This window comes from Lygodium microphyllum, chromosome 3 (assembly GCF_053477565.2).
Source record: "Lygodium microphyllum isolate KBCC chromosome 3, Lygodium_microphyllum_v1.1.10, whole genome shotgun sequence".
Taxonomy (NCBI): domain Eukaryota; kingdom Viridiplantae; phylum Streptophyta; class Polypodiopsida; order Schizaeales; family Lygodiaceae; genus Lygodium; species Lygodium microphyllum.
The window spans coordinates 171,520,854-171,540,013 of NC_141137.1; the positions used below are offsets into that span (position 1 = coordinate 171,520,854).

The window sequence follows — 19,160 nt, forward strand, 5'->3', positions numbered from 1 at the left end:
CTGGCAAAGAAAAACAATGCAGGACTTTGGAGCCAGAAATCTGACCCATGCAAAATGGCAAAAATGGCTTTTCAGGGCTGTTTAGTGAGCAGAAATTTGCTAGAAAAAAAAAAGTATGATAATTAAGAGGCAGGTTTGGTAGCTCAGCAACTCCTCATGCCCAAAAAAAGAGACCAAGGAGAGTGATAAGACATGTCAGTTCTGACCCAATTGGTCCCAACCCCAAAGAGACCAAGGCATCAGGCCAAGAGCGTCACTCTGGACTAACAAAGGACTCACCAACTTCACACAAGCAATGGATATCTTCTTTGGAGTCACCCAAGTGTTTTTTTCTTCTTCTTTTTGTGTTCCTTTTTAAAAAAGGCTTCCTAGTTCACATAAAAGTAAGATGCAATAATGCGCAACCACAATCAAGGGTTTTGTTAGCTATAGATGTGTGTGGTAGCTGCTCAACATCTTGGGTGAGAAATGTGCTAATGTATGCTTCACTCCATGAGGTAAAAGGAAATCATGCTACACAATGCATGGGTTTTGAGCTTGGAAGGATGCTTACTCTCTTAAGTCTTCATCCCCTCCAAGGGCCCAACATACACACAATCCTAAATGCAAAGGAGTCATGTATACAGGGCATGCTCATGCAACAAGGTGCCACTTTAATAGCGCCATACTAGGGAAATTGTTCACTTGGCCAAGGCCCGTTTACAAGAGTGAATAATATAATAAAATGCAAGATACTATACAAAAGGCAGATACAACAGGAAAGGGATAATCATGTCAAAGGACGATGCCAAAACCTATTTGTACTGCATGGGGAAGGCAACCCCCTCTCAGACCATGGATATCAGCTGCTAGAGCAAGAGCTAATGTCGACTGGTGGTGCTAAGAACCTAATGAAGACACGGATGTAGAAAACGTCTCACCTTGAGGATTTGTGTTGCAAAAGCAACCACCATAGTAGCATCAAAGAGATGCCTAAAGCTCAGCCTCAAGAGGGGAAGCCTCCATGCCAATCGAAGAAACAAGGGCTCAACCGAGAGAAACATGTAAGTACTAGAAGAGACCAAAACTTGCATAACAATGCTTCAAAGTGAGATGCTTTGGTGCTATGCAAAGCAAAGCAAAGTTAAAGCCCAAGTAAAATGCAATGGAACAACAGAATGGGTGACTAAATGCAACAAGAGTTAATAGAGTCCCAAAGATATGTAGCCTAAAGGACACATTAGCCTACGGGCCCGACTTAAAATAGTCCTAAGGAACTAAGAAATGGTGCTAGACTAGCCTAAGAATGTACTGGCCTAACATATCGTAAGGAACCTACAAGTATTAGCCTGAAGGTAGAGCCTCTGAGAGAGCACAATGAAAGAGAATCACGAATACGGAGAGAAAAGGAAAGGAGAAGAGAGAGCCCAAAAAGAGAAAAAATCTACACTCAACGATGAAGGAAAGGTAAATACAATGAGGACTGATCAGTCCCTGCATGCATCCCAAGGCATCAGTGAGGGCACCGGATCAAGCTGAATAATGACGACGACAACTGTGACCGTGATGGAAACGATGATAGTGACTAAGACAAACAGTGTGCAACCTGTTGTCTGCAATGGAGACAGAAAAGACTGCAACCGCCTAATGGACCACCTGCTGAAGATAGAGAATGAACGACCAACTAGCTAGGTATGGCTATATATAGCCAAATATGCAGAAAACTTGACGACAAACAATAAATGAGGCCATAAATGCTGGCCAACCTGCATAGAATGCTGACATGGCAGCAAAAAATGCTGGCGACTGCACTGAAAATGTTGACATGGCAGATTACAGCTATTTGGGGACAAAACAGCTATTTGGGGCAGCACAAGTGCTAGACAAACACACAAAGCTGGAAAGAAAACACAATCGGAGCTCTAGATATCCATGTCAGACTCTAACTAGGCCTCACTACCAAGAGATGACAAACTAACAAAATAAGGCAAGCTAACATCCCCTCTCATATCCTAGGAGAGTCTAAAGACCGAACAATTGCATGTGATGAAGCATAGAAGCCTTGGGCAAAGGCTTCGTGAAGAGATCTGCCACATTGTCCGCCATAGGACAATAGACCACTACTAACTTGGAATCCATGATCCACTTCCTTACATAATGGTATTGAACCTCAATGTACTTCATGCGAGCATGAAACACGGGGTTCTTTGCCAGAGCTAAGGCACTTTGGTTATCCACGTGCAACAAAGTGGAACTTGTCTGTGTAAATCTGTCATTTACTACTAATGCCCTATCTCAATAGCTTCTAGATGCAAAGAACCGAAGAAAATCAATCATTGTCTCAACATCTTGTAGATATTGCCACCTACTGTTGTCTGATCTTCTCTTGCCCTTGACTACCTCAAAAGGTCCTCCAATTAGCTCCAAATCAAACCAGCAGCATCTCCTCCCTCTCTCTTGTAGGCTAAATACACTAAAAATGCCTCTCCAGCCTCTAAAGACGTTTTTCAGTCTTGCATGGGCATTTTTGATAAGCGACAACCTTCCCAAATGGTTTTTCCAGCATTGTCCATAATTAAATATTAATTTTTAATCTTTAAATACTGAAAATTAATCTAATAATTATTTCAATGCCCTCAAAAATAATCTGACTAACCAATAATTAAATTGGCTAGGAAACTTCAATTATTGAGTGTCTCTACGTCATCTTTGACTATCAGATTGGTATTAGGTACCATTAAACGTCGCTTCTCTAGTGTCACCGATTGACACTTATGGCCAAATGAATGACCTACGCCAACAACTTGCACCAAATACTACCACGTACTTGCGCGGCACAACTTATAGCAACTTTTGCCTTTGACATCCAGTGATTTTCTTGGGTCCCGAGCTCGTAAATTTACTCTAATCCCAGTTACACCTCACATGTGCAACATTTACTTAACCATGTGATTAAAAATTAATCCACATGTTAAGTGAGGTTTCAAAAATACATGTCCTCATGACATCCCTCCCCCTTAAAATCCTTGCAATCATCCACAATTGCACTGTCAAATGCATCAAAAGCAAAATAGTAGATTGGAATTTCCACAAGGCGTCATAGTTAGCACAACATTGTGCACTGTTGCTTAACCATTCCATATGCCCAACACATGCTCAAAATTACTAGCCAATCATAACATACCATAAGACTTACAAATAATCTTATTAAAAAACATTACTAGATTATCATGTGATATGTCTATTTCTCATTAGCTCAACTCATCTGGCAAAACCAAACCATAGTATAGCATAACCAAGCATAAACCATGGCTAAAACATCAATGGCATCATTACATATGCTGTTGTCCATGGAACTAGATGTAAAAACTGATCACAAACTCATTGCAAAAACTGACCAACAATCAATGCAAAAATTGATCCAAAAAGTGACTATACAAGTTCTCAAGCTGATCAAAATCTAAGCTGAAACTGATCATAATTTTTGTTTCAAAATTGAGGCAAAATTCATGCCAAATTGATTATAAGCTTATGTGAAAGTATAATTCTAGTGCCCGGGTGAAGCTCATACTCATCTACATACATCTTACAGTGACTAGTACACTAAGTAGTGACCTCATGGCAAACATACTATCAGCGAAGTACCTTGGATGCATACTGAATCCATCCGAGATCCACTACGTACGAGAGTTATCCATAACTGGAGAAGTGAAAGTGCTACCTCCCCCTTGAGTATCACGAAATACTCCAGACCTTTGCTTTGCTAAACCTAACGAAGTCCGGCTCTAACAGAAAGGTATCTAGGTAAAGCTGCAACAACTGAGAATGGACTGCTAAGTCATCCTCTTCCATCCATTTGGCATCCATCGGTAAATAATTCTAAAATTTCACCAAGTATCTCTTGGAAACTTTACATTTGACCTTTCTTTCCTTATGTGCAAAAATTTGCTCAGATACCCAAATCTCATCCAACTTCTCAACCTCAGGCTGAATTTCAGCAGACATATCCTCTAGCATATCAACATGAAAAGGCCTCAACAAATTGACATGAAAGGAATTGTGTATCTGTCAATGTGGAGGTAATTTCAGTCGATATGCCACATCGCTGATCTTCTCCAACACCTGGAAGGGCCCATAGTATCTCATACTCAACTTTGGATACAATCTTTCTCTTCCTTTTATCTTTTTCAACCTTGCCTTTTCAAAACGCAACAATAAAAAATCACCCTCTGCAAACTGCAAAGCACGTCTGTGGCGATCAGCTTCCCTCTTTTGCTTTTCTTGCGATCTCTGAAGTGCATATTTTATCTTTGCATAGGCTACATCCAAGTTTTCCACATAACAATCAACCTCAAAGATCTTATCTTTAGTTTGTAGAATAGGTGGTACCTTCTTGCCACCCTCAAACACCTCAAATGGAGCTTTGCCCATAGAACTATGCATTGTGTTGTTGTAAGCAAACTCAACCAAGGGCTAATATTGCTCCCACTATGTCTTGTGGTCTGAAACATAGCACCTCAAGATCTAACACTCGAATTTGCTTTCTCAAACTAACCATCTGTCTACGGATGAAAGGATGATGAGAATTTCAGTGTGGTACCCATATTCTCAAACAACCCCTTCCAAAATAAATTGGTCATCCGAGGGTCTCGATCACTAATGATTGACTCTGGCATACCATGATACTTAAATATGTGCTGCAAAAACAATCATACCATATAATCAGCCTTTATTTTCTTCCTCACCGGAATGAAATGGCTTGTTTGCTAAACCTGCAAATGATAGTCCATATCCCATCATTCCATGTAGGTGTCTTAGAAAGCTCAAAAATAAAGTCCATTCCAATGCTTTGCCAAGGTCTATCTAGAATAGACAAGGGCTACAACAAACCCTACATCTTTTGCCTATCATGCTTTACCTTCTAGCATACGATGCATATCTTAACAAACTGTTCTACATCATGCCTCAAAGCTAGCCAATTAAAAAAATGCTCCACTGCCTTAAGCATGGCATCAATACCTCTGTGTCCTGTATACGAAAGAGCATGACTTTCAGTGATAACTCTAGGCCTTAACTGCTTTGTGACACAATCGTCCATGCATCATCAGAAATCCATCTCTTAGCACAAAGTGTCCATGCCTTTGCCCATTGCAAAGCTGATCATAAACATTAGCAAAGTCCAAATCAGCAACATATTGCTCTTTCATGATATCCAACTCAGTGTGATAAACCATGCTGACGGCTGAAATTTATGGCTTATGTAACAGTGCATAAGCCACAACATTCTTTTTACCATCAATATGTACAATCTAAAAATGAAACATAGAGAGAAAATTTTCCCATCTCATATGCTTCTCTGACAACTTTGTTTGCGTCAAAAAGTCCGTCTGCACTGTAAAATCAACCCTCAACAAATAATGTTCCCACGTAGACTGCATGAATTACAACCAAGAGCTCTTTCTCATAGACTTGCAAATTCTTTTCTGTATCATGGAGAATTCCGCTCTCATAAGCCACAACTCGGTCATCCTGCATAAGAAGAATCCCAATGTTGTTACCACATGCATCAAATTGAACTATAAATGACTTTCTTAGATTGGACAACACAAGCACAAGATCTGAAGTCATCTTTTCCTTCAACTTTTCAAATGCTGAAATTTCCACTGCTGTCCATCTAAATGGCACATCCTTCTTTTGCAAAGTATGCAATGGAAATGCAATTTCAACAAACCCGCGTACATACTTCCTATAGCAAGAACATAAATCCAAGAAGATACGGATCTCGTACACATTCTTCAAAGGTGGCCATGATCGTATTGCCTCAACCTTTGCAAGGCCCATGCGAATACCATCAGCCAATACAATATGCCCCAAAAAGTGGATTTCATGCAAGAAGAATTCACTTTTCTGTCACTGATAACGAGCCTATGTTCACGCAATTCATTGAACACAATGTCCAAGAGTAGTTATATGGTAAAGTGAACTTTTCAGTTTTGTGAATTTGTTAATTGCTGTTAGTAGTGCTTAATCAAGTTATTTACCACCTTATCCGAGGAGAAAGGCTAGTTACATGGTTCTTGGTCTCATGGTTCCATTGCCGGGATACCACTCAATCCCTTGATTTGGTGGGCCCGAGGCACCTGATTGCAAGTCAAAGCTTTGTGCTATTGCTGATTTTTACTCTCAGCTGAGAAATTACAGCAATATGTCTTCATACAGTGAGATGGCCTCAAGCAATGATGATGCCTCTCAGTATGAATGTTCACAAGGGTTTGAAGAAAATGCAATGTCTGACCTTGGACAAGGCTCTAACCATGGATAGCAAGCTGAAAATGTTGTTGTGGGCAAGATGCACGGCCTTCAAGGCATAAGGAGGCTGATGACCAGCAAAGTGAAGAGGAATTTGATGACCAATTCAAGAATCGGATAAGGACAGCAGCAAACCTCTTTGCTGAATTGGCAAAGGATCCTCAATTTACCCGATTTTCGAATGCTCCAAAGAAGAAGAACAAAGGCAAGAATAAGAAGACATCTTCTACACCTTCGAGACAGCAAGATGCACCAAAGATAATGCCTAACCTTTCATTTGAAGTTCCCAAAGATGCTAATGAAAAAAAAAAAAAAACAGTTGGTACCTACGGGGCAAGAAATGCAAATGCAAGGCCATCACAGAAGTGCTAATCCAACGGATTTTGGACAACCGAGCATGCATGCTATGATGGGGCAACCAGGATATTTTGGTGGAGGCACTATTTTTTATGCTATGGTTGGACAAAGACCGCACACGCGAATATATGGCACAAATCCCTATGATATGCAGCAACCAATGCATGGTGTGCAAGGTCCAATGTATTCAAGTATAGCTAGAAATATACAAAACAATATGTATAGCAACATTGGCTTGATGCCTAGGGCACAAAGTAGCATGTTTGGTACTACATTTGCACCCCTAAATGCTTACGGGCCTCAAGGAACGAATGTTGGTTATGCAAATGCTCCGTTTGGCGTTGGTTTTTATGTAAATTTAGCATTGCAACAGCCAGTGTATGACAACTTGACACCCAAAGGGACAGTAAAAGACTATGATAAGGGTGGAAAAGCAATGAAGTTTGAGTCCTTTAGTGGTGTACAAGATGGACTGAAAGCTTTGACTATCATTCAGCAGTTTGATGCAACCTATTCAGAGAGGATACTTGGCTCTCACCCGAGCGACCCGAGTTCAAGTCTCGGCAACGGAACCATGTAACCAGCCTTCCTCCTCTCCTCCTCAAATAGAGGTTGGTAAATAACATGATTAAGCACTATTTACAGCAATTAACAAATTCACAAAACTGAAATGCACACTTTATCATATAATCTTGGACATTGGACACCCTGTTGACCCCAAAACTAAGACCCCTTTCGTATTTTATTTAACTCCAGCAAGTCTTTAATCTAATTTGCCCCTTGATTCGGGCAATCAATTAAACTTCACCCACTTTGATGAAAATGGAAAATGCCCCAAATTCAATTATTTGTTGGTCTCTCCACTTGAATAGGCTAAAAACAGCTTCAACCCTGTTGAACCCAAGTCTTGGAGCTTCCAATTTCTTGCACGCTTCCCGAGGCTACTACTAAACCCTAATTTCTGTTGCAGATTAGGATTTACAACAAAGAAATCCGAAATTTCTCGGCCTTTGGTGATCTCAATGCTACAATCTTTGGAGCAAGGGTGTAGAAAGGCTAGGATATGAGAGAGTGTGCTGAGGAGACCCACTTTGATGAAAATGGAAAATGCCCCAAATTCAATTATTTGCTGGTCCCTCCACTTGAATAGGCTAAAAACACATTCAGCCCTGTTGAACCCAAGTCTTGGAGCTTCCAATTTCTGGCACGCTTCCCGAGGCTACTGCTAAACCCTAATTTCTGCTGCAGATTAGGATTTACAGCAGAGAAATCCGAAATTTCTCAGCCTTTGATAATCTCAATGCTGCAATCTTTGGAGCAAGGGTGTAGAAAGGCTGGGATATCAAAGAGAATGCTGAGGAGAGAGAAAATTCAGACTTTCTTTGTGAAGAACTAAAGAAAATATGTCATTTACTGCTGTTGCTCTGTCTCAACAGCTTGTCGATGCAAAGAACTAAAGAAAATTAATCATTTACTACTACTGCCCTGTCTCAACAACTTGTAGATGTTGTCACTTACTGCCGATTGGTCTTCTCCTGCCTTGACTACCTCGGAAAGTCCTCCAATGACTGCAAATCAGACCAGCAACATCTCCTCCCTCTCTCTTACAGGCTGAATATACTAAAACTGTCTCTCTCTAAGCTCTAAAGACGTTTTTCAATCTTGCTTGGACATTTTTGACAAGTGACAGCCTTTCCAAATGATTTTTTCAACATTATCCATAATTAAATATTAATTTTGTTTAAATTGGCTACACAACTTCCATTTCCAAGTGTCTCTGCGTCATCTTTGACCATCAGATTAGCGTTAGGTACCATTAAGCGCCACTTCTGTAAATTCACCAACTGACACTTATGGCCAAATGAATGATCTAGGCCAACAACTGGCATCAAATGCCGCTAAGTACCTGTGTGGCATAACTTATAGCAACTTTTGTCTTTGACATTCCGTAATTTCCTTGGGTCTCAGGCTCGTAAATTTACTTTAATCCCAGTTACACCTCACGTGTGTAACATTTACTTAACCATGTGATTAAAAATTAATCTACATGTTAAGTGAGGTTTCAAAAATACATGTCCTCATGACACCTAGATATATAGCTCAAAAATGTTGCCATAAATATGATCAAGTCAAACAGCATTAAAAGCTCATTGACCAATTATAAATGCCAAAATCACCATAATAATGACACGTTTTTTTAAAAATCACAACAATGCTTGGCCCACTAAACTACATAGCTAGACTCACTCATGAATTGACAAAACTACTAACAGCCTCCTCCATCAAAACACAACAAACTAAATGTCAGAGCTCCTAATGCCCTCATCCAGCTCAAATTGAGGCTCACACACAAGAGATGACCCTGCATGACAAACATGACTCCTAACACTATCATAGATTGGGTTTCAAGAATTTAGAGCATGTGAGATTGCAAGATTGGATAAGAGAATTATGTTTGCTTTGAATCCTCTTATCTTTTTATGAGTTGTGCATTTGAGAGACTAGTGCCTTACAAGGTGAGATCACAAGAGCAATGTGTGTATAGTTGCATATTCACCTCCAATCCTTGTTTCAGTCTATCATAAACTATGCAAACACTCGACCTGCCATAATTGGCGTAAACCCGATCGCACGTATTTGATGTATGGCTTGACAGTCACATTGCTTGTTGAGTCAATGGCCCCTTAAATGGCCTACTTACAAAAAACCATGGGCTAGTTTCTTGCTTCTTAAATAGGAACTTGTGTGCACCCAACATGGGCACAAACTGAGGAGATATAGATTCTAAGATATGTGATGCATTCAAATTGAGGAGGTAAGCACTTGTTGGCCCACTTCTCCATCATCATGAAGAGTTGGTTTGAGCTCATGCACCTTGATTTCCTTATTCCCTCTCACTAAGACTAGGAGGAGATTGAGTTTACATGTGTTGCTACGGTACCATGGGTCAATATGGAGAGTATGTGTGGCCAGAGGATCAGGCACTGTTCCATTTCAAAAGAGAGCTCCAACAGAGGATCAACATCGTGAGTAGAGACCCAAAGGTCCACTACAAGTGACAAAGACCAAGGTCATGTAAACTGTTGTGTGAATCTGATACCTCCAGTTATGCCATAGACAAATGATGCAGAGATGCCTCAAAGGGAGGGGACTACATCATCATATATGATATAGTACTCTCTCTCATGAGATCACAACAGGCAGCCAGCTTTCTACCTTTGCCAGCTTCATTATCATCAGGTCAGCCAGAATTTATAGCTGCAGCAAGCCGGCTGGCACTTATGGGAGCAGATCAGTCTGTTTCTTGAACTCTTGCTGATATAAGGTCCACTACAAGTGACAAAAATGAAGGTCATGTAAACTGTTGTGTGAACCTGATACCTCCAGTTATGCCATAGACAAATGATGCAGAGATGCCTCAAAGGGAGGGGGACTACATCATCATATATGATATAGTACTCTCTCTCATGAGATCACAACAGGCAGCCAGCTTTCTACCTTTGCCAGCTTCATTATCATCAGGTCAGCCAGAATTTATGGCTGCAGCAACCCGGCTGGCACTTATGGCAGCAGATCAGTCTGTTTCTTGAGCTCCTGCTGATATAAGGCAGCCACTAGCAGTCCTCCATATCCAGCAGCCTTTCATCACAGCTATCACATCATTATCCTCATCATTTGCAATCAATCCAGCATCCTCACCAATGCAGCATACACACGTGCAGGGACTGACTGTTTTTAGCCTGCATTTGCATTCAGCTCAGAGTGGTATGCCTTCAGACTTCTTCTGTGTTTCATCTTCTCTCATACCTTCTTCTCTTGTCTCCACGTTCTTTTGCTTTTGCAACTCCCACATGGTATCGTCACCAAACACTACACATGGAGCACCATACCAGCAGATGTGTTTTCTCTTTTTTGCCGCATTTTCTCCCTCTTCAGCCCTGTCCTCATCCTGTTTGGTTGGATGGAGAACTTTTCACTAGAAGAAGGCAGCAGACGATGCATTGCAGCTGTCTTTGATTTTTTGCAGGTTTTTGAAGGGTACACATGGCAGGCTGGTACAAATAGGAAGATCAGGTGGATAGGGAATATAACTGAGACAGTGAGGATCGTAGACAAAAAAATGAAAAAGACCAGGAAGACTAGCATTCTGACCACCATGACCATGAGGAAATAAGGGGATCAGGGTGCATGAGGGAATAAGGAAATAAGCAACACGAGTAAACTCAATCTCCTCCTAGCACTAGTGAGAGGGATAAGGAAATCAGGGTGCATGTGCTCAAACCAACTCATGATGGCAGAGGAGTTAGGCAAAAAGCACTCTGCTCCTCAGTTTGAATGCATCACATATCTTAGAACCTTATACTCGCCATGTCCTGCATCACACATTTGTGCGAAGATGATCCTGATCGTGTGGATCATGAGGATGAACACAAAGACCAAGGAAATTGTGCAACAAATAGAGTGCAGGTTGTGACTGCCACCCTCTCATCCTCCATCCTCTCACCTTTCCTTTCCCCCTTCACCTTCTACATCCTCTATTCCACATATGGCCATCATGGCAGCCCCTGTATAGGTGTCCATCCTCCCCAACTCCCAGAGAAGACAAGCTGGAAAGCTCAAGTTGGGCCATTTGGTTTTGCAGGATCAAGCGCATCCTTCATACATTCCATCTCTGGGACTTTGTCACCACTCCTGCTTCTCGTCCCATTGTGGATCCATAGATTGACTCTATAGCAGATTCAACAGCCTATGGGACCAGCTCAACTCTGAGGCTCATTCCTTCCTCTGCATGAGCTGCCATTATTCAGTTCTTGTCCATTTACACCCTGTTTGCAATGCCGCTAAGGTCTAGGCTGAATTGTCTTCTCGCTATCACGTTAAGACCTTTGCATGCAAGATAAGCCTCAAGATGAAGCTACAACATCTCTGTCACAGACTCCCCAACCATGAAAGGCCACATCACCAAGATGAAGGACATTTGGGATGAGCTTACACCCATTGGCAAGAAGGTGGCTCCAAATGACATGGTTATGACATTGTTGTTATAGTTACAAATTACAATACTCCAAATAGGATGTCTTCTACACCAATCTCCTCACACCCTCTCATATTTGGGACACTATCACCTAGGAGAAGTTAGTCCCTATGGTTCTTGAGCAAGATGTGGGACATACGGAGGCAGGATCAGCAAGAGAAATATCAATTAGCTGTGTCTTTCCGGCTAGCACGCCAAGGAATGGACAAAAGTCAAAACAAGGGAAGAAAGCAAAGGAGCAGACCAATAAAGACAAGGACGAGAAGTCTGGAGTGCCATCCCAAGTGCCCACACTCGGGGAAGACCACTCATCCAAAGAAAAAGAGCTGGAAGAAGTACCCTCACCCGCTAGCAAAGAAGTCATTTTTTGAAAGATTCAACTAGGAATAAGAGTCCATCAGATGCTAGCTAAAGGAGCTAAGCTCAGTTAAGTCAGTAAGGAGAATCTATGTTGGCTCAGCACAGGTCTTTAAATTTGTTGCTTTATTAATGCAACCTGAGTGAGTGTAGGAAGCATAGACTATAATCCACATAACCCTGTCCATAAATATTCAGCTCTTTGAAACAGCACTCAAATTAAGTTGTATTACAAGTTGCTTTTTCAGCTTCAGAAATTACCTTGATCAATATCTATGCCTTGCACTGTTTTGCATCCAAACTTTCTTGCTGCAGATGATCAAAAAACTCATTAAGTCCCAATGTGATGGAGAGTACACTCTCACTTAACGAAGTGGAGAGAACTCTACAGAAAACTCTAAAAGAACTTGAAAATACATACGCAGAAAACTCCAAAAAGAAATGCATAATTGCAATTAAAAAAGTAGTGACTTTAGAGTTGGAACCTCTATACACTTGAATAACTTGGGAGACTGTGTGAGGAAAAAGATGATAGAATCATGTGTAACAGCAAACTAGGAATATTAAAAGCTGTGTAAAATTGCTGCCAATATTTGGATTGACTTTATTTAAAATATTTGATTTATACTACATCTATACCCAAAAGGGACATGGAGATCAATCTTATTTGAGCATTAACATGGAGATCTGAGTTTAAGTGTGGAGCAATGTTTTGTTTTAGGCCAAAAATGGTGGAGTGGGAAAAACACAGGTGTGGGTTGCAGCATACGTATCTTCTTGCCCATCCATTAACTGAAGATGGAGCAAAAAGGATGAGCAATAGCAACGCTATAAAATTACATTTCTCAAAGTAAAAATCTCAATGAGCATCTTCGTTGAATACAAAGCCTACCGTGCAACCTCTCTCACCCATAGGTAGTCCCAAAATAATTAGCTTCCTAGCCTAACAGCCTGAAGGTCATGATACAGAGGATCTTCATTGAATACAAAACATAACATATGACCTATGTCACCCATAGGTAGATTTATGAAAATCAGGTTCATAGCTTCTTAAACAATATGAAAAAATTGCACTTGCATTCAAGGGGGTAGAGAATATCCAACTTTGTACACAATCCCAAACCCCCTGAGCCCATCAATGTACAAAATCTCCCCAGTGCAAGCACTAAATATTTGGAGGAACCAAGTCTCCCACCACAACTATAGAGTGAGAATGAGCAGAAAAGACAGAAGAACAAGTATTGTACACTGAGAAAAGCAAGTACCGAACACTGAGGAGAACACAAAAACTCATAGAATGAACAACAGGCAATGGAATCTATAAGACAAGACATGACCAGAAGTACCTCCAGTCTCCTCTCCAGATGGATGTGATTAGATACAATACGAATGGAGGAAGAATGGAGTAAATACACTATAGGATGAGCCTGAGACAATGGATCAACCCTAACTGAGATCTGCCCATACAGTCACCCAAATAAAGCCAAATCAATGTGCCTAACACCAATAAAATGTACACCACTAACACCCTCTTTCGAATCATGGGTGATCACTGCAATAAAATAGATAATGATGAACACACAAGCCCCTAGGAACCACCACCATCTTGCATACCAGTCCAGTAATCCACCAATAAAATGTTAAACCATCATATATAGAAGAATGAAAGGTGGTACATTAAAAAGATGCTCAAGTACCTTTGGTCATCCCTTGGACAGGCATAGGCACTGTACAATAGTTTTAGGGCAGATCCATGCATTTCTAAGCAGGTCAGACAACATACAGGCAGTCACCCATATTTTCACAACATTTCTGGGCAGGTCAGGCAGTGCCAGAGCAATCTGGGCAATTGGACACATGCCACGTGGCATGGAGGCAGCAATCGCAGCAATTTTATTATCTTTTGGTCACACAGACCAGCCTGCAGTCTGTTGACCAGTTTCAAGCTGACAGACCTGATTATTTTATTCTTTTTCTTACTGCCTATATATTCTGCCCAGCCCAGGGTAACAGCACAAGTTGAGACTGGCTGACATATTCTCACAGCCCCTTGTACATATTTCCCCCTTACATTCAGCCTTCATTCACTGCAGTTCTCTGTGTTTTTCTCTCTTTCTCTGTCTCTCTTCTCTCCATGTTCATTCTTTCTTTCAGTCTAGTCATACACTTTTGCATTCGCTGCACTATAACATGGTATCAAAGCAGCCTTGAAGGGTTGATTGATCGTGACCAGACCTGAAGAGGAAATTTCAGCACGACACCAAGGCTGTCTTTTCAGCATTTGAGGGTGAGAGTGAGCAGGAGTGCTGCACATCAACACAAGGCTAAAGCAAGTAGAGAAGCATGGGAAAGGAGTAAAGTTGCTGATTTTTTGCAGGTTCTTGTTGTTCATGAAGGAAAAAAGGCTGCTTTTTGGGCCTTTTGGTGCAGTTTTTGATTTTTCATCGCGTCCGGTGGTTAAAAAATGTCTAAAATGAGTGGAGCAAGCCCAAGCAGGCCATGTTTTCGAAGTCAAAGGGGGCTGCCTTTGTTTTGGTGCAAGTTATTCAAGTGACAATGTCTTCCAAGGCCGATCTAAAGTTCCAAGCTGTTATGGACCATAAGGTCCCCATGTTACTAGCTCTTCCACAAGATCAAAAACTCAATGGGAAGAACTGTGAGAATGCACAATGGAAAGAGGAAAGTGAACACAAAGAGAGACCACAAGAGAGAGAAGAAACAATGTGACCGCAATGACCGCAAGTAGAAGGGTGCAAGAGTCAGCCCCAACATGCAATTGTACGCATCAGTGTGGGTGAAACCAGCCTTCCTTCTTGGAATGGGTGGTGATAACCTGATTTAAGAGTTAATTACAGCAATAAATAAGTGCATATAAAATTAATACACACTTTACCATAACATTCTTGGACAATAGACTCCCTGTTGGCCCCAAAACTGGCGCCCCTTGAGGTATTTCTTTAGCTTTCATTCAATTGGAAGGAGTTACAACTTGAGATTCTTCAATCTCCTCCTACTAACCAATTGCTCTTGCTGTCATAAATGACCAGCAAGCCTTTTGGGTCATTTGCCCCTTGATTCACCCAAGACTACTACTCCAATTTGACCCTTGGCTGGCCAAATGCTACCCCAAATCAATTTGGGATGGGCTGGCTCCTGAAATCCCTTGATAATCTTCAATTATCAGCTGTTGATTTCAGTCCCTTGAGCTTTCAATCTCTGACAGGGATCCCAAGGTGGCTGCTAAACCCTAATTTCTGCTGTAAATTAGGGTTTACTGCAGAAATCACAGATCAGCCCACCAAAAATGGCTGAAATCTCCTCCGAATGGAGGAGAATTGCTGAGAATGGCTGGGCATAGGCTGAAGGAGATAAGAGAATGCTGTAAAGAGAGAAATTTTTGAGATTTGTCGTGAAGAACTAATCAAAATCAGCTGCTGCCCTGCTGTACCAGCCCCAAATGGATGCACCAACAACAATAGGAGCATCAGAGACTGTGATCTTCAGGAGAAAGTGCATCAGCAGTAATTGCCAGCTTCCCAAGGTCAAGAATATGCAATCTCCATCATCAAAATGGTCTCCAATGGCTGGGAAATGGCCCCAAAAGCTGGCAGCAACAGTCCAACACCTCTTTCCAACAGCTCCAAAATGAAAAAACGAGATTTCCCTCTCCCTTCAGCCCTATTTAGCCTTTCCCCTACTTGCATGGGAAAGTTTTGCCAAGTGGCAACTTTCTTAATCCATTTTCAGCAATTTCCAGTCATTTAATTAATTTTCAAAATTAATTCAGCCCTTAATCCATGTCCAGAAAATTAACCTTGCCCATCCAAAAATTAACTGGCTAGGCCATTTGCAATCCAAAGTGGTCCCATGCATTAATTGACCCTTGACAAGCATTAATCTATTAATTAATGCCTAGTCCCTAGTGTCACCCCTGACACTTAATGGCCAATTAATAATCCTAGGGGCAAACTAACACCAAAATTCACCTAGAATCTAACAAGTGTAACTTGTTACAACTTTCGCCTTTGACACCCATCTTTTTCATAGGGTCCTTCGGCCTTCAACTATGAAAAAGTAGCTTGCACCTCACATGTGCAACACATGTGCATCTTTTAATTGCACATTTGATTAATCCTTTAATCAGATGTCAATTAAACATAAGCAAAGCATCAAATTTTCACGTCCTCGTGACAGTGGGCACCAAACGATAGCAAGGGGATGAGAGAATGAGGAGGGTCGGCAGATCACAAAGGATCAATGATGGATAATGAGAATGGGAGGATTGGCCGCCTATATATAGGCAAAAGTAGCAAAACACTAAATAGGGTCAAAACCCTAAAAATGGTCAAAAGTACCCAAACAAAAATGCACTAATGTGCCCTCCATCTAAAGTGTCTAAAACACATAAAATGACAGACAAAGATAATGTTAAAGCTCCTAATGTCCTCATTTGAGTCAAACTGAGGCTCACAAGCAGGACATGACCACACAAGATAGACATGACTACTAACACCCCCTCTCAAATCCTAGATGTGGCGAAAGGCCAAAGGAGATATGGATTTGAGGGTCGCCCGAAGAGTGCTAATGCCAATGAAGTCCGTCAATGAAAAATGCCCAACTATGAGATGATAGCAAGGAACTATTGAAAGCACCATAAGCTACATAGAATCAACAAGGACCAAGGGCCAAGCGGCAAGAGGATGACGAAGAAAAGAGGTTGCTACAAAAAGGGAAGGCCCAAAGTAGGCTAGAAACCCTAAAGAAACTCCTCACAATCTTGGGAAGCCACCTCTATAACACATAGGGCCAAGAAATTCACAACCACATCACCGATATCATCCCCCTCTGAAATGAATGGGAGGTACGAGGGAACCACTAGAGGAGATGGTGGGGGACAGGATGAAACCTGTGGAATAAATGGTACACAATTGGTAACGGGTGCAACGGCTAGAGAAAGCTACCTTGGAGGGCCTTGCAAAAAGAAAGGGGAATGGAGCATGGATAGCTCCCTCTCCTACCGACCAATCACAAAAGTGACTCATGTAGAAGAATCCTCAACAAAGACAACGGACTCAGTGAAGACAACACGAATCCAAAGTCCAAGAAGGCCATAAACTCAGAGAAGAGGGAAACCCAGGTCCAGAACATGTAGGGGCTCACAAACGGGGTTGGATGGACGGTCAAACAATAGAGACAAGGTGCCAACACCACTAATAGGCACCAAAGAGAAGTCACTACTAGTAATGATACCCTCTAATGAATGAAGATCTTATAACAAATCACCTCAGGGAGTCACATGACTCGATGCATCACTATCAATGAACAAGGCTGCTCAAAATATTAGACAGTCGTACAAGGCTCCTCCACTTGATAAATGTGTAGAAACACTAACTCAATGGTAACAGCGGGTGATAAAATAGCAGTAGACAGAGGCTCTGATGTAGATCCACCCTTTGCTCCCAAACAAAGGTGAGGGTATTTCCTCTAATACTTCTCAGGGTGTGAGGCCTTCCCACAATGAAGACGTATCAAAGTCGAAAGATGACTCCAACTTCTTTCTCTTCCCTTTCTTTCATAGTTACCTGGAACGGGGAACGAAAACGAGAACGGGACCCCTGGAACGGGGGGAACGTCCAAGGTAGGGGAACGAGAACGGGGGGGACGACACTTGTCTTAAGTGCCCCAAATATGCCCTGCATGACCAAGTTGCCCCAAAGAATGTCCCTCTAATTGCCCCAATACCCTTCAATGCTCCAAATTGACCCGAATGTCCCAAAATTGACTCGATTACCCCCATAGCTCCAATTGCTCTAAATTGCCCCAATTATTCTAGTTTTCCTTGAAATTAGACAATATAAATGAATGATTACCTTGGAATTGAGAATAGTCTGAAATTTGATTGTGATTTGCAAGAGTTCATAATGCATCGAATTTGAACTTTGCATCGACTCCTGATTGGCTTGTGGGTTGTCTTGACACTTTGAATATTCAATGAGAGAGAAAGAGACAGATTAGTATGTGCACATTAGGCAATGGAGATGGGTAAACATGTGATAGAAGGAGTGCAATACAAGCAAAAAGAAAAAGCGTGAAAAAATGTAAATTTTTTGTCAATAGACTTGCAACGGCCGTTTCAAACAGGGAACGGTAGGGAACGGCGGGGAACGGCAGAGAACATTTCCTGGTTGTTTCACCTCCTCCAAGGATTTGGAACGCGTTAAACCATTCCTATAGGCTGAAACGGCCATTCCCTGTTTCTATGCTTTCTTCTCCTTGGCTTATCCCGTACCTAGACATAAGGCAACATAAGCGCCGCAATGTACACAAGCTCCACAAGAATCTAACTCATTGTGATGCGCCTCCTACTCAAGCACCAATGGGACTAACTCCTCCCAAGTTAGAGTCTCCTAGCTAGCAGAAGTGGGAAAAAGAATCTGACTCACTGTGATGTGCATCCTACTCAAGCACCAATGGGACTAACTCCTCCCAAGTTAGAGTCTCCTAGCTAGGAAAAGTGGAAAGACTGGTGTGAAACACATCATATGTCGGCAACCGAAGATATAACAGAAGTATCATAGCAAGGTCCTCTGAAGAAATGTCCAAACCAAGGGATAAAAGCTCATCCCAAATCTCCTCCATTCTCTGGATGTGATCCCTCATCGTAGGGAAATCTGCAACAAAAAGCTATCACAGCTTCAACTCAAGAGATAATCAATGCCCAAATGTCTATATCCGAAAGAGAGATGCCAATCTCCTCCAAATCTCTGCAACGGTGCAGATACGTTGAGTATGCACAAGCATAAAATTTATACAACTCCAAAAGAAAAAAGAGTAGGCTCTGACATTCAACCGATCTCATGAAGCTACCAAATCCGGGGTCACACTATCATGAGGATCCACGGTACATCGAGGTATCGCATCCTCCAAAGTCTTTGACTTGAACATATTCACTTCCGCATAGAAGTGACCAAGCAAACCGGACATGTACTTGCGCTTGTGGATCCCCTCAAGAACATCTTCAAGCATTCCAAGTTGAAGTAAAGCACTTCAAAAATACTCGGTGTATTGCGGGATTGATTTACGATCTTTTTGTTGCAAGAGATCCCACTGTTTGATAGCTTTC

General features: G+C 41.6%; 1 protein-coding gene across 4 annotated transcripts in view; it reads right to left on the bottom strand.

The window, feature by feature from the left end:
- LOC148039179 (S-adenosyl-L-methionine-dependent methyltransferases superfamily protein) overlaps positions 1 to 19,160 on the bottom strand; it is a 58,510-nt gene that overhangs the window by 2,435 nt on the left and 36,915 nt on the right. For 3 of the 4 annotated variants that reach the window (XR_015690368.1, XR_015690367.1, XM_087675074.1), the window contains exon 3: positions 12,299 to 12,346. The exons of the other annotated variant lie outside the window; for it this stretch is intronic. Coding sequence is in view for 1 of the 3 variants with exons in the window: in XM_087675074.1 (XP_087531200.1) it covers positions 12,299 to 12,346 (48 nt within the window). In the remaining 2 variants the exon portion in view is untranslated. The remainder of the gene's footprint in view (positions 1 to 12,298; positions 12,347 to 19,160) is intronic. 4 annotated transcript variants of the gene reach the window in all.